The sequence below is a fragment of the Ischnura elegans genome, chromosome 1 (genome assembly GCF_921293095.1).
Source record: "Ischnura elegans chromosome 1, ioIscEleg1.1, whole genome shotgun sequence".
NCBI lineage: Eukaryota > Metazoa > Arthropoda > Insecta > Odonata > Coenagrionidae > Ischnura > Ischnura elegans.
Genome location: NC_060246.1, coordinates 161,791,822 through 161,808,273, shown reverse-complemented (window position 1 = coordinate 161,808,273; position 16,452 = coordinate 161,791,822). Strand labels below are relative to the sequence as shown.

Here is a 16,452-nt window from a genome sequence, read left to right as displayed (position 1 = left end):
CGGAGATTGGGTGAGATATGAGGAGTGCTACCGGAAAATAGTAAATGGAAGGGAACTGTGGGGTACCAATGCACCAAAGAAGGACACAACGGCGGATGTGGACCATGTCATAAGAAGTGGCAAATGAGGGAAAATAATTAGAGAAAATTTGAATAAAAAGTCCTCCGCGGAAGACTCAGAGATACGCACTTGTGATGAAAAAAGTAGGATACAAGGAGGAAGAGAAAGTCTGGGGGTAAAAGATACTAGCTCGGGAAGGGGGAAAACGGAGGGCTTAAGAATATCTTTCCTTTGATTGGTGTGCTAAGATGAAAATGAGTTATAGGAAAAAAATAGCGGCAAAATTCGTACAGGAATGAGGAGGACAGATGAATAACACTAAGCGGATTTAAATCTCTGAGATAAAACACATCCAAGTGGAAAAAATCAAATAGTGATACGATAAATTTACTAAAGTAAGGATGTTCTGGAAATGAAATTAACATACATCGATGTGTCCACCATTTGTTCCATTCTGCCGGAAAGAGAAGTACAAACTTTTATCTGCCACGATTCGCAATCATCTAGCGCACCTTATTGACGCAGACACCAACGCTTGATCCTACTATGCTTTCTTCCATATCTCCATGCACGGTGCGTACCTTACCAAAGTGCCTTCCTTGAATGTCAGCACTAATCGATTTTATGCTGATATTCAGCCGCCTCTATGAAGCAAAAAAATAGGTCCAAGAGGCGTTTGACAATTGTTCTTCCAACTTTCCCAAGCAAGGGGAGTTGCATGCATTGAGGGCGTATCAATCAACATTTGCTGACTACCTCACATTTTATTACGGGGGTGTCAAAACACAGGCAGTTCGAAAATAAAGATTCGCGTTTGGTGATTTTACTACAAAGTTCCAGCGGGATCGAGTCAGGCGATTCTTTGCGAAACAGTGACCCTATGACATAAAAAATTAGCCGATGATTTTTTTAAGACTTTTTAAGCCAGACCCTACCATTTACGACACCCTCGAGTATTTTGAAGAGTACTCTTAGAGTAATTAAGTGTATAAGTCCCGTCTTGCATTAATCAAAGTCTCTTGCCCGAGGAAAAAGGAATACCTCTTCGTGCGGCGAAATGTCATGGTGTAAACCAGAGTAAGGCATCTTTGCTTTAGATATTTGGAAAAATAATACACTACGTAATATGCAATTCCATACGTTAATCTCTTCAGCTTTGTTTCATCTGTGGTTTTAAATGCAGCAAGCGAGTGAAAGTAGATGGAGGGCTGAAAAAGTGCTGGCACGATCGGTGGTAAGCTCGTGATCTTTTTGAGTCGCATAGCAACCCATTGCGACTCTCCTGACCCATATCTCGCTTGGTGCAACGGATTTCCGATTTAATGCCAAAGGAAGGATGTATGCATCTGAATTGCGAGTTGGTAGGCCAAGCATGCAAAGTAGTATATTCGGGAAAATGGAAGAACTATATAATCATTCAACATTCGTGTCTCTCAATATACGTGGAAATGTTACGAAAAACATTAGTCTTAAACCTTTGTGATACCTTTGCATTGTAGAAAACAAAGTATTACGCTTCTTAAATTCACATTAATGTTTAATGGGCAAGAAGCCGGATTAATAATATATTTACATCTTCCATATAGTTACAATACATAGCTATGATATGATGATGTGATATAAAACCAGGGTGCCCATTAAGCATTAATAGTGGAATATTTAAATAGATAAAATATCGTAGCACTAAGTTTAATAAGTAAAATATCGGTTCACTGAGCCATCATCTAGTACAAGTCTTGTACAACGCGTTGTACGCAGTAAAATAAATTTTGTGGTAAAGTGCTACGATCTTTTATTTGTTTAAATATGTCTAACTTCCTCGAATTGAAGCCCGAATCTATTGAAATTATTAAATAGTGAACCTTACGGACCGTAATACTTTTTATTTAACATAATGAAAATACATGACAACGGTCAACGCCTGATTTTATATGCTGTAAATAGTTACCAGAAGTAACTATGCAATGCAACCATAGCCGCGCTAATTCAATATAAATAGTGAATCTTACAGAAGAGTGCTACGACTTATATTTTCCACCTGTCCGATAATAATCCGCGCTTGGCCACACATTCAATGATTATGGGATGAGCAAGCCAAGCGACACGAAAGCATTACGTTGTAAAATATGAGATTGTATGTAAAAATATGAATTTTAATCTAAAGGCTACATTTGGCCTCAATAGTAAATATATTGAGACGAATTAATAACAGAATATTTTGAGAGATTTTTGGAGCAGGTCAGTGATCAAAATATGGTATTTCAAAAGAAATGAAAATGACCGTCGAAAATGTGGAAAATTTATAATTTTCAGCGAAAGTGAGTGGAATCAAAAATATTTTTCTTCCATTCAAATTAAATTAACTACGCTCAGATATTATGGGATAACCAATGCCCCAAAAACCCCAAAAAATTATCTTCAGCATGGACATATTTTGCACCTTTTTTTTACGCAGATTACTAAAAGAGAAGCTCAAAGCATATCAAAAAAATTACATATTGCATTTGGAATCCGCAAGATTTAATGTAGAACAGAGATTAGTATGCTTTCCGCCCACTTGATATATTCAAGTTTGAGGCTGAAGAAATGTTCACGGGGAAATGCAACGAAATTGAATGCTTCCGCCTCGCGGTATGGACAGAAGAGAAGAGAAACATCAGCGGCAATTTAAAGGGAGTGGTTGAGACCTGAGCAATTATCCGAGTTCTATCGTTGCTAATGAGAGGAAAAATCTGACACAAGCTAGCGACTAGAATAGTAGGCGCTAACATCTTCGCTACTCTCATAATAAGAATTAGTGCTGGATAGTATGGTGAACATGCTGATGCCGTACACGATTTAACCCATTGTACGAATCGCAAAAATAATCGATGGATGCAGGAAATAGTTCCCGTTTATTGTAATCGAAGACATGAGTGCAAGAAGCAGATAATTACCAACGTTGTAGTCTCGAAAAAAAAAGGTTTTACCACTCTGAGAGTAGAACTTAAGATTTTAACTATGTTTGCTGAACTGAAAATAGCAATGCCTAATGGTGTGGGGGAGGAGGGGTCGCGTGAGTTTTTTTGGAATCTCATTTTTGAAAAAATTGGTTATTATATGGTTCTGACACTCATGTCTTCAATTATTTCACAAATACCACTATTTGGGTATTTAAACCATCGATTTCGCCGCTATGGGATAGCAACCGCTTAAAAAAAAGGGGTGTAAATGCCCTAGAGAAAAGTGGAGCAGGAGCCACGAGTATATTAAAAGAAACACAAACAGTTTTAGGGTGAGAAAGTGTGACGCTCCACTTACCACATCGATCAGTTGCGACAGCTTGAGCTTAATGCAGACCCTGAGGACGTCCGAAGTGTTCACCACGGGCCGGACCAGCTTGTTGTAGTTGGAGAGGAGATCGTCGTAGAGGCGCTTGGCGTCCGGGTTACCTCCGACGGCGCCGTGCACCGCCAGGGCAGACAGCGCGAACAGCCACAGGCCGGAGCGACAGCAGGCGCCGCCGCCGCGAGACGCCGGGTCCGGCGGCGGGCCGCCCGCCGACGAGGCCGGCGTTGGCTGGGGGCCGTTCGCGATCGGTGCGGAGGGTTCCTCCATGATGAAGAGGGTAAGGAGGAAAGATGGGAGGAGAAAGAGAAGGGGGGTTGATGGAGAGTCAAGGGGTCATGGCGACTAGGCGAAGGCCTTCCATCCCGCTGGAGTCCGTTGGATCGGCCCAAGATTTCGATCTTCACTTCTTCCCCAAAAGATCGCGTTCGCTAAAAACTGTCCAAGAACCACGGTTTACTCTGTCCTCTGGTGGCAGGAGCGGGCGAACGGGTATGGTCCACCCCTTCTTAAGGTGAAGCTCGAACAATAAACGGTGAGCGCTTGAAATTGAGCTAGGAATCCCTATTTTTTCGGGACGCGAACTTTTTTGCTCGAAAGTTTACGTTATTCTTAAGGAGACACTTTGTATTCGGGAAGATGTGGCGTTTTTCCGTCTCACGGAGACGAAGTGAATGATGTGAAACACGAAACGTGGTTTTCTCGAGTACCGGCGTCCACCCCCTGGTGGTCGCTTTGAATTGTGGATCCCGAAATATTCAAACAAAACGAGTCTTCCACTCGATTCACACCTTAAGTCGAAAGGAAGGATTCGGGATCACCTCGTTCTCGATTCACACCATCACATGTGGTTTAAAGTTTTAACAGCGGAGCGTTGTTAACAATTCACAACTACAACAAGTATCAATATATATTAATATCTATTAGAATTTGTCCCTATTTGATGCCTCTCCGACCTCTCACGGAACTTGAAATTCTTGAATTACTGAACACGTTTCTATTCTCTCCGAAAGACGGGTGGTTGCTACTTAAAAGACAAATGGGAGAAAGGAGGGAAAATTTAGTGGATCTCCTAAAGGGAGTGTAGCGAGTGACTAAGATACGGAGGCGGTGTAAAGGGATGAATAGGTAGGAGGGGTGGGTTCTTCGGAATTCACCCACGGGAAGGGGATGTACGTATATTTTCTTCCGGAGTCAAAATTTCCGCGTGGTGCGGAGGAATGTGCGGCGACACAAAGGCGGAGACACGCCCCTGGGCCCTGGTTGTTGCACGCTCGGTCGTGAGAAGGCACCGTGCCTCCTCAGCAAAGCCTCATGTTCCGTCCGCCCTCTGATCTGCTACCACGGGGGCAAAAGGGGATTCCCCTCTCCTTCGTAGTCTTTGAATTCCTGGAGGGCCAAGAATGTGGCCTTGGGGTACGCGTGGCTCAACCTTGCGACCTCACCCACACCACAAGCCCCCTCATACCCCTGCTGCCCCGATTGTGGTGTCCCCCTCCTCCTAGTCCCCCCGAAGACCTCACCTCGACCCTTCCAGCGTGGTTGATATTTAAAGTCTTCAGGATCTGAATCGGACCCTGGATCTCCCTACGTGAAAATATCGAGTGGAACTCGTCTTGAGCACTTTTCACGAGGAAAAATGGACTAAACACTCAGGTTCGTCACTTGGATGCACTTCTTTTTGCTAGGAAAAAAAAATCAATGCTGCACCAGCAAAGGCGCAAATGCTCGATTCTTGCACGTTTTCCATGTGATTCGGTGCATTGCTCTCATCGTGATTACTTCCGGTCTTCCTTCCTGATCTGCCCGCATCTTCTCGCTGACCTCCTTCCAGCAGACTCCGTACGTATCGTTCTCTGCGATCTCTCGACCGATCGTCAATCGAAGCACACGCACATTTGGAAGGTGAATCCAGCACCTTTACCAGAGGAACCCTTATCGGCGGCGGTGAAATCGAAGCTGACGTCGGGAGACTTCAATTAAATGGGGCGATCCGTCACTTGCTCACCTCCTGCCGCAGCGGTCCCCCACCGAAGCGGCGGCGAGAATCGAACCAGCGACCCTCTGGTACCGGAGAGCGCGGTGGTTTCCCTGCGACAGACATGTGAGCGTCTCCCTCGTGCGGAATGGCGCGCAGGCACGCGCGTGCGTTTTATCGAAATGCGTTCTCGCTCTTGTTATCGCGTCGTCGAGACCCTCTCTCTGCGGCTCCCGCTACTCTGCTGTTTCCCTCCCTCCCTGCAACGGCGCGATGCACCACCCCCCGCCACCCACCCACCCCCTCGCACCTCAAGGCACTCACCCCCCACCCTCCCTCTGGAAATTCACGGAGTGCGGCGGTGGCCTTTCTCCTCTCTCTATGCGTCGTCGCTCCGGTCTCGTCCACAGCCGACCAACGACTCCCGCTGCTGCCGCTCCTTCCCGCGCCACACCGCTCGCGCGCCTCTGTGTGAGAGAGAGAGAGAGGGAGGGAGGGGTGTGGGAGGGGAGGGGAGGAGAGGGGTGGCCTTCCCCTCAGACACGCCGAGACAGGAGGGAGAGGGAGGGGTGGGTCTCCCTCCCCTCGCGCCGAGAGGGGGGTGGGGTGCGGGCCGTGGGGGGCGTGGCCGCCCCCTCCCCCTTGGCATCCTGTGTGGGCCAACCCTTTACCCACCCCTATGTGGGCCTTCCCACGAAAAATTCCCTCGCACCCAGTCATTTGCACGGTTTACATTTAAAACCATCTCTGACCTCGGATTACGGAGCAGACGGCGTATTTTGCATTGCCGAAAACTTACTTCGATCTTAAAATGCATTTTAGCCGAAAAAGAACCACGATGGCCCAGAACCTCACCCAATACTAGAGTCTTCCTTCACAGTGCTTCAGGTATCACACTCAAGTTGATTTTGAGTTAGAATTCGTGTTTTAAGGCCTGGTTACAAAGTGCAGTAACCCGTGCGAGTCTAAAGGCCTGGTTACACGGTACAATAACACGTACGGGTTAATGTCTAAATGGATGAATGCGAGAATGAACGCCAAAAGGCACCGTGTAACCACCCAACTTGTGCGAATGCATGAACGGAAAATAGAACCTGTTCTAATTTGGTTTATGCATTCGTACATGTTCCGTTCCGGTCCACCAAAATTATTCACGCAAACGTACATTAACTTGTACGTGTTAATGTACCGTGTAACCAGGCCTTAAGTTTGTTTGCATGAACTATTTGTGTGGAGCGGAACGGAACGTTTAGGTGATGCATGAACCAAATTGAATAATACAAAGAACAGGCTCTATTTCCTGTGCATGGATTCGCACAAGTTGGGTGGTTACACGGTGCATTTTTGTGTTCATTCACGCGTTCATACATTTAGACATTAACTCGCACGGGTTCATGCATCGTGTGACCAGGCCTTTAGAAACTAAGCTCAAATCAAATAAAATCACGCTGAAGTGATTGCATGAACGTTCAGTGTTAAAATATACTTAATATATAATACATATGCATAAAATCTCGTCTCTCATGGTCTCCCGCTCATTAGAAACCTGCATTTCCGGAGATCTCTGAATTTCATGCTTATGTTTCATGAAGTGCATCATTTTTGTGAGCATTTGAAAATACATATATTTCTTACTGTCCTGTACTAAACGCTGTGTAAAACCGCACGGTTTTCCACATCAAACTTTTTTTATAAGATGCTCAGTACATAAATATTATTGAGAATACTTGCATTTGCTCTAATGGCAACCCATATCTTGTTTAGCTTAGTTTGAAAATGTTTGTTGGTTAGCCAACTCAGTCATTTTCGCGAAAGGGCGCCAAAAATGAAAGTAATAACTAAAACAATATCTTGCAAAAAAATTGCAATAGCCCATGGTGCAGCATTTTTCCGATGAATTACCTTGCGTCGATGTATTCTTCGCTACATTTTCGCCGGGGTTTCAACGTCCAGAATACTTCCGAAATTCATCAATACATACTATATCCTGAGCGAGCCTCCTTCAACGCGTCTGCCGGAATGCGCTGCTGAAATGTGGAGGACCATACTGGCAACATTGAATCTACACGTAAGTAAACCTGAAAAACGAACCGCACCTCTTTTACTGCTTTGGGGAAAAATTCATCCACCCGAAAGTGCGGTTTTCGCAGGTTTTTCACGGCCCCCTTCTTGTGTGGGCGTTTTCCTGCAGTGGGTTTTTTCGCTGAAGGATATTACACCCTTATCCTTACGTTTTTTCCCACAAACAGAAATCATTTTTACGCAAAAATTTCACATATAGCTGTTTATATTTTTGACATTTCACAAACAGTGTATATTCTTTGTATTGTAAAAGTTTGTCTACCATTTTTAATATGTTTGCATTGACGTTATCGAGGGGTTAGGTGGAAGAGGGGACTTCTCAGTCTCAAGCTCGCCCGAATAAAGGCATTTTATTATTATTATTATTATTATTATAAGTATGTGTCATGAATATCAGCCTTGTATTTAAATTGATTCACTGTAGTTGCTACTCGAGTCGCTGACTGCAGAGCGCTCCAAATTTTATGTGAAAATGAGATTTGAATTTTACCGAATTTTATTGCAGTGATGACAAAATATGCCCAAATCATAATTTTTTCCCACAAGTTTCCTCGCGAATACAAATGTTCGACAGAAAATTATCACAGTGAGTGGATCGCTTGCATCAATTCCCGCGCGTTGAACATTTTTGAAAACATTTGCCAACAAATGACTGCATAAATCAAACTTTCTCTAGATTATTTGAGGCCTTCTCCTTTTTATTTATCGTTTTCAACGGATCCACCGTTCACAAAACAACATTTTAATGTGAGAAGCATAAAAAAAGAGAGCATTTCTAATAACTTTAGGAAGAACACAAAAAATAAAAATCTAAGCTCAATAAGCAGTAAATAGTTAATATAAATAACAATTGTAAATAAAAATAATGAGATGATTAGGTGGTTTAAGCCGACATTCACTCAATCAATATCAAGCCAATAGTTTACTGACTTCACCTATGCACCTGACAGCAGTAATTCTAGAGAAGTTGACTTTTGAGGCTGCATGTCCTCCAAGACGAAACGGTCTTGAGAAGCTTATTAGGCAGGCAGATATTTTCTAAGTGAAGAGTTCTCGGGATCGCCACCGGGTCAGGAACTGCAAAACTGCCTGATGGCGATCCCGAGAACTCTTCACTAATGTAAGTCTATTCGCCGGGAAAGCACGAAATCTTTCTTCAGATATTTTCTGGTGAAGATTGAACTGAAACGCATTCCTGCAGGTATCTTGATGTCAACCTTCCCCAGATCAGGGCTGCCTGTAACAGGGGCGCAGCGAGGAATTAAGGCTGGGGGGGTTTAGGTGCAACTAATACCGGGGTGTGTGGGGGTATGGAATACCCACCAGGATAAGCGGTAGGTACGAGACCAAGAAATTGCGGAATTTGAAGATAAATGTTTCAAAATGGGCAGTTTTTACGGCTTTCTGGGGATTATTTTATTTATCCTTACACTATTCTAGTAGTGATATCAATCTTATTAAGTGAAATGGATTAAATTTAAAAATTTCTCTGATCTCTGGGGGGGGGAGGGGTTTATCCCCCAAAACCCCCCCTCGCTACGCCACTGGTCTATACACTGTGTTATGTTCCCGTACTACCCTCATCGCTTGTTTTGACACGCGTTTTCCAGCAGAAGCTCCCACACCATTGTGCTATCCTCCCCCTCCCCCTACGGTTTCTTTCCCTCCCTCTTTCCTTTCCCTTCCTCTCTTCCCTCGAGCACGTGGGCCTGGCTTCGAGTCTAATCCATCCGTCGTCCAAAACCGCCGCATACGACGCGACGCGTCGGAGGAAAGCTCGTAATCAGCGAGGGGGCTGAACCGCGGTTCAGCAAATGCCTCCGTCGCTCTCTTCTGACTATGAAATGGAAGCGAGCGGAGAAAACAGATGAAGAGGAAAGGCGCGCGCTCACTGTCACGTGGTGTCATGGCAACGCATCGGCCGAGCGCGTCACTTGATCGCTCTCACTAAACAGCACAACTGTTACGCTCAAGAATGAATCGTTCATTTTTAACTGCTCATCTCCATGACCCATGCGAATGGAATCAATCACACTATGATCTCGCAGATAACCTCAACGCAGATAGAGGTCGCCTCCTCACCTTTCGAGGATTTCGTTTGGGAATGTTCGGATGATTCAGCCGGGATATGAACTCGGGACCCCTCGGTCAGCAGGAAAAATGGCTCAAAGGATGCGCTATAAAGACGAATGGCTCAGAAACATTGAAAAGCGCTGTACAGGGATTTGCACAGTTGCAATAATACGAATATCGGGATCATCAGTCAGCAGTGCTGTGTACAAATATGCTCGGCTAATGAAGGAATTTTCGAACAAATCCTCCAATTCGAACGATCCTTTCTTGTGGTGCGTTGCTCGTTTAAAAATTACTTAATAGCCTCGAAATTCTCAGGGCGCATTGAACTCGCATGTATTTCAAATTTGAAAATAATACCTCGGTATTTTCTCAGGTATAAAGTCTATTTGATGTGCCAAGAAAATTTCAAGATGATATAATACGTTTTGAAGGGGCAATGAGTCACCGAAAAAGACCGATATAGCGAGAGGGTGTACTGTTAATGAGCGCCTTTCTTGGAGGATATGGGGAGCAAGTGGGCTCAGCGTTCCGACCGCTGATAGGGTCGGTCTCACTGTCGTCCTTTGTTAACGTGCCTTTTTGCGTCAGACTTGCTGATGATATCTAATGGTACGATCATGCAGGTAGTTCAATCATGTCATTTTGACAGCATTTGAATATATAGACCCATTTCCACTCAGAAAAATCTCTGCTAGCGATTTTAAATATATTTCGATCCCTCGGTCACCATAAGTAATCCTTTTAAATGACGCATTCATCAAACACTTTTCCCAGAACGACCCGTGGTCTCATGGCTAAACTTGCTGTTAACGGTATCAAAATCTAATCTTATGTATTTTCTACGAGCATAAAAATGATTAAATATTTATGAAAAGTACACTTTTGGATGAAATAAAGTTTTAATCATCTTTTCAATGTACTTTTTTTTTACTTCTACCATACCTGAATGTAATTTGCAGACAGTTGGCGTCCATATTGTAACTCCGATTCGCAGCTGTTTCTTTCAGCAAGTGGGGTTATTTATACCGCCTGAAAAAATAAAACATTTTACGAATTAGGTTGGAAAAACCGTAAGCAGCATATTTTAGACAATTTTAAAGCAAAATGGTGCGCAGATTTTCATTCAGAGTCTCATTTGCCTATCACTATAGGGGTTAAGGCATGGGTTAAGAAAACCCTGTTCTGCTCACACGTTGATTATAACTACCTATTTGATATCCATTCCATCCTGTGATATGAGACTTATATTTTTGGCCTATTCATCCTCTCTGTCTTCCTATACTATCGCGCCATATCAAATCCATCGGTGAAATGAAGCTTGATTTCATCAAGTTTATCAATCTAAATTTAGCCACACGGCATTAATTCAATGGAGACTTTCCCTACTTCAAATACTGTTTGCCCATTTGATCATTACTATTTGGTTTCGAGGCGTTTATCATCATTGGCAAGAATAAGTTAAGTTGACGGATAACTCCCGCTCAAGTGATCATTTTTCGAGACGTATGCCTTGCTTAAAACTAAGGCAATCATCTTTAACCCATAACCTGTGACGTGCAATTCTTGTTACACTACCAGTGACGTGCGGTCTGGGAGACCGCAATAAAACGAAAATTCGTAAAACGTTGCAAAGTCATTTTCATTGCTCGGTTTAATGTTTCTTTGACTTCTCAACTATTATAAAACTTATATTTAATATTATGCATTCCAAATACGAACCAACTTTTTCAGCAAAAATTGTTACTTGAAACAGGATCAAAAAACTGACATAAAAACATTTGAGTTATTATTATTCTCGTACTTTTTTAATTAAGTACTTAATTATCCACGTTATGCAACTAAAATTCTTTCTTACAAATTATTAATTACTATTGTTATTCATGAAAAATCATTAGAAATTTGTTTTTAACAACTTTTTGAATTATTTCCACCAGCATTACGTTTATCGTTTTTCCAATTTGGTGACGTGAGGTCTCACAACCGTTACTAAAACTCAGTTGCAAATTTTCAGAAATAAATACTAATAGTTTTGAATTTTAAGTGCTATGTCGTTATTATTCAAAATCATGACGCACACTAGGATTATAGATATTTTGAAATAGCAATACTGAAAATATTCATAATTTTGGAAACGCAGCGGTCTCTCAGACCGCACGTAACGGGTTAAGGGTTAAATTTTCAGAGCATTCAAAGTAGACCGTCTTCAACATTTTCCCTAACGTTCTCCCCTTATTTCGTCAGACGTTGAATTTATACGAGGCAGAATTCTCGGCTCTCCAGTCACGTGTTTTTTCGCTTCAGAAGGCATGGTACCCTAAGGTAACCTGCTTCTGTCTTCATTTGCATTTCGTCACCTTTGACCATAAGGCGAAAGCAGAATGTATTTCGATACTGTTGTCACTGAAAGTCAACAAACGTAGCTGAAGAACTCGGAATCCTGCAATGAATACTGTCACCGAGATATACTCAAGAATAGGGTGGTATACTATTATTTTTTACTGCCTAAATGGAAAGATTATTACTCCTGGAGTACGCATTTCACGCTCTTAGATTTTCGAATGACAATATCTATTTTTCACGATTAAACGAAAAGTGAAAAAGTTCAAGCACGCGAAAACGCGACGGCTAAGTAGGAATGATGGGAAAAGTCCGTGTGACGTATTTCTGGTCCCAGCTGTCGGCGTCTGAGGTGACCTTGGGGCGAGGCTTTGAGCGGTGATACGATGCAGGCTGCTAGCAGGCAGCAATTTGCTTAAATAAGGATTATCATTCCCCTATAAAACGAAGGAAACTTTCCGAACTTAGGTATATTTTATGTGTGATTATTAAGACATGTTTCCCTGAGCTCTGTGCCTCATGCATGCATTAGTAATCTCGGACGATGTAAAACTCCTATCTAATCGTATAGAAACTAGGTCCCTGTGGCGTCACGAGGAGTGGAATCGCATCGGTGCCAATCTGGCCTTTTTCAAATGAGGATAAAATTGACCGTTGCCATTCGTCTAAACTGGGATTTCTAAAACCAAATAATTTTTATGTTATGAATACACTAATGGTGGGCAAGGAATCGCAATCAATGCATTTCATTTTCTTTGATGAAGGAAACTACCCTATTATGGGTAAGAATTCATAGGACTCTAGGTATACAGAAAAAAATGGAGGCCAGCTCGAGATTCGAACTAGATTGATTTCACGAGATAGGGCAAAATTCGTCCGGTCGAGCGAGCGATGCTTCCCATAGAAAACCGCGTTTCCCCGAAGCATTCACCAAATCCCTTCCTGCGTAATTTTATCGCGTCGATTGGAGTAGCTCATCTCAAAGTCGAGAAATTACTGACAGAAGAGTGATGTTACACCACTCCGGCTTGGTGTAACTTCCAAAATAAATTCGCTTTACATGAGGCTATCGTCACTTGCATCTCTAAATTTCAAGATATCCTCGCAAAGATTTGTTATAAAGGATATTTGCATATCAGTGGATATATCCAGAAGGTAGAAAATGCAATATACACTTTTGACCGGAGAGTTTTTGTCTAAAGGAATAGAGATTTTGTCAAGTTAACACTTTGCGTGCCATGGGCGTAATATTACGTCCTGTTAATCTTTCTGAAGATTGCCATGGACGCAGTGTTGCGTCTTTCAATTTCATTGACTTTGCTTGCGTGAAGCTGTAATATTTCGCCCATATTACTGTTCCAGTTTACTGCTTAGTGGTTCTGTTATTTCAATAATCAACTGCTCGATGGAAAAAGAGTTCTCTTAATGTCTTGAGGATGAAAAGTCTCTGTAGCTACCGGCACCCTTTCACCCTTTTCTCAGCCAACTTTGTGTGAAAATTCATTGGAGGAAAGAACCGTTTGTTGACGGTGCAGTGACCCCTTTTTGTCATCCAGGATTGTGAATGATTTGCTTTGAACAATGCTTTTGTATGGTTTCCATGGTTTAAATAGTTCAAATTCAGCGTAATAAAAATATTATGCATTTTATGGTGGTACATCATTTGTTGCAACTTTTTTATTTTTCAAAATCAGTAGGTTTTCATTACTAATGTATATATTTAAAAGTCAGCAATAACTGTTATTCAACTCATTCATAAAGAAAGCAAAGTCAATTTTTATTGAAATACACATCGATATAAATATATTTTTGATGCTAATGTTTTAAAAAAAATTTGCGAATTTAGTAAAAATGGCTGGATTTATCAGTAGTTCTTTGAAATAAGCGGCCGGCACTCAAAGTGCTAATCATAGTTAACTCCTTGATATTCCTTATTTGCGCCCACGTGGTTCTAAAACTAAAGTAGCGCAATGACTATGCACACAATGTGAACACTGCGAATGAGTTATGTTGACATTTGAGTCAATTTATAAATTGAAAATTGTGTATCTAAACATAGTTTTTTTCCATCATGACGAAGTGAGTGCGTGAATTTCAATGGTAGGTACGTCATTAAATTAGGCGAATGTTATCAAAAAAATTCATACAATGACGTTGGAAAGTGCATCTTAAAGGGGTTAGTCAAGTTTTTTCATAATTTCAATACTTAGGCATCTAGTTTGGCGCATATCATCAAAATGGCAGTAGTCAACGACGACGACGATCCTCAATTTTGACCGGGTTATATACCCGTAGACGGTCCAGCTGCTGGTGAATATTTATACCACCTCTTCAGCGGCGATGATTGTACGCTAAGTGCGTACACGGAACAATTTTGACGATACAAGTGTAAAGAGACCAGTGTAACCTTTCCAGTGTTTGTAACAAAATGGCAGTAGTGATAGAACACAGGAACTATGAAAAGACATTCACAGGGGTCGATTGAGCGAAATTGAGTTATGTCTCATGAGAATGTTGGCGAACAAGATAATACAGTATTTTATGATTCAAATATACGTAAATTCGCCTCCTTTAAAAAGGCACTACACGTAAAACTTCTTCGAGAACAAGAACGAGACATGTAACATCATGGGAACAGTAGGAAAGATTCATCACTTATCTCCTACGGCTTCATCTAATTTTCTTTTTCTTTACAGGTACTGGGTGACATTTTCCATATAATGTATTGTATTTGTAGATACTCAGGTTTACATTAGCTCTCTCACAATCAGTAGGTTTTCGCAGGTTTTTCACGCCCCCCTTCTTGTGTGGGCGTATTCCTGCAGTGGGTTTTCTTCCAATAAGGACGACAGTCAATATCCTTAGGGTTTTCCCACGTTCACTAACATCTTTTTACACTTGGTCAATAGTAACTTTGTTAAATTATTATTTTATTTGTTGATTTAAAATGGAACTTCTGTTTATTTCAATGTAATTTCTCTGCATTTAATTTCATGAGCAACTTGACAATGTATTTAACTGATATATTTCATGTTTGACGAGGAGTTAGATGGAAGATGGGACTTTCTAGTCCCCATCTCGCCCAATAAAGACGTTTATTATTATTATTATTAAATTAGGGAATTGCTGGATTTTTTTGGTGTTCTTGTACAAGTTTCAAATTTCACGGAAAATTTTAAATGAATTTCGTAAATGCGATCCAATTTGAGGTGAATGTGGCTCCACCACGGAGACCCGCGGAAGCTAAGCTAAGACTGCTAAGAGACACGAAGTTGGCCGCTAAAAGTTTCCTCCCGAGGCAGAGAAATAAGTTGGGTATGCTTTTAGGAAGCCGTGTCCTGCCGTGCGTGGAGGAAATTAAATATTAAGAACTGCGAAGTATGGTCGCATGAATATGCTGGTTTTAAGCAGACCCGCCCTCTCGGAGGCACAAGACGGCTATTTTCAGCGCAAAGGGAGACAGTAAAAGAATGTGGTTATTGCACGCACGAGTATAAAAGGCATGCTGTACAGAGCGATACCACTCCATCTGATGCGAAATCATCTGTTCATAGCATTTTGAAAATGAAAGTACTTTTACCTCAAAGAAAAAAATACAACAAATCTACTTGACATCACGAGGAAAAAATATCTCATTATTATCATAAGTTCATCACACATGTTCCCATTAACAGAGTAACGGATAATAAGAACTTTTATCTCTTCCAATATTAAAAAAACACTTTTTAGCTGCCTATCACTTATTATTGGCAACTTTTTATGTTAAAATCTTAATAGATGCTCATTGCGCTCAGGCATAACAATCATATCTTACCAAAAATCGTTTTAATGATTTAATACTAACATATGGCAAGTTTTGAAACACATTTTATTTTTGGAATAGAGTCTCGTGAAATAAATCGACAGTTCAATAAAACGTGTAGCTTTCTTGCACAAATAAAGATTAATTAAAAACACCTCTGAGAAAATCACTCAAATAGACACCTTATAAAATGATATTTCAATTTCGTACACGAAATAACATCTACTCTATTAATATTTGAAGTATTGGACGCGAGTCCGTGAATATAAAATTTATTTTTCTAAAAAAGTCCAATAGTAAAAAAAAAGGTGTTCGTATTCGCAACTATTTCTAGAATGAGCATTTTTGGCACAATTAGGAAAAATTTGATTATATTCTCCGATTAAAATGGAAAATACACTGTGATAACCCAATGCAGCAAGGCTTTACTGACTTTATCTTCCATGAAGCCGAATGTAGTGAGCTGCCATAGGACATCCTCCTGGCTCTTTATGCTGGGTCTACAGTTTTTTTGTGGACCATTTTTGTTCGGCGGTGGCGCCATATTCATGGGATTCAATTAAACCTCGGCAACAGTTTAATTAGTAGTCTCGCAGGGTGGGATGAAATCCAATGACCTGCACATCCGTAAGTTCTCGCAGCAGATGGGATTTTTAACTAAATCGTCGTAAGGCACTGCATTGGGGTGCCGCTTACTTTATCAGCTTTTATAACGACCGGATGATTTGCAGCTAGGCCCGTGTGAAAAATAAAACAGATTTCACTGCACTTAGTCGTGAAATTCCGCCCT

At 41.6% G+C, this 16,452-nt stretch overlaps 1 protein-coding gene across 1 annotated transcript in view; it reads right to left on the bottom strand.

The window, feature by feature from the left end:
* Window positions 1–5,609, bottom strand: part of LOC124172779 (acetylcholine receptor subunit alpha-like) — a 463,254-nt gene extending 457,645 nt beyond the window's left edge. The window contains exon 1 of the mRNA XM_046552276.1: window positions 3,361–5,609. Within this exon, the coding sequence (XP_046408232.1) occupies window positions 3,361–3,657 (297 nt within the window). The 5' untranslated portion in view covers window positions 3,658–5,609. The remainder of the gene's footprint in view (window positions 1–3,360) is intronic.
* Window positions 5,610–16,452: the final 10,843 nt, after the last annotated feature.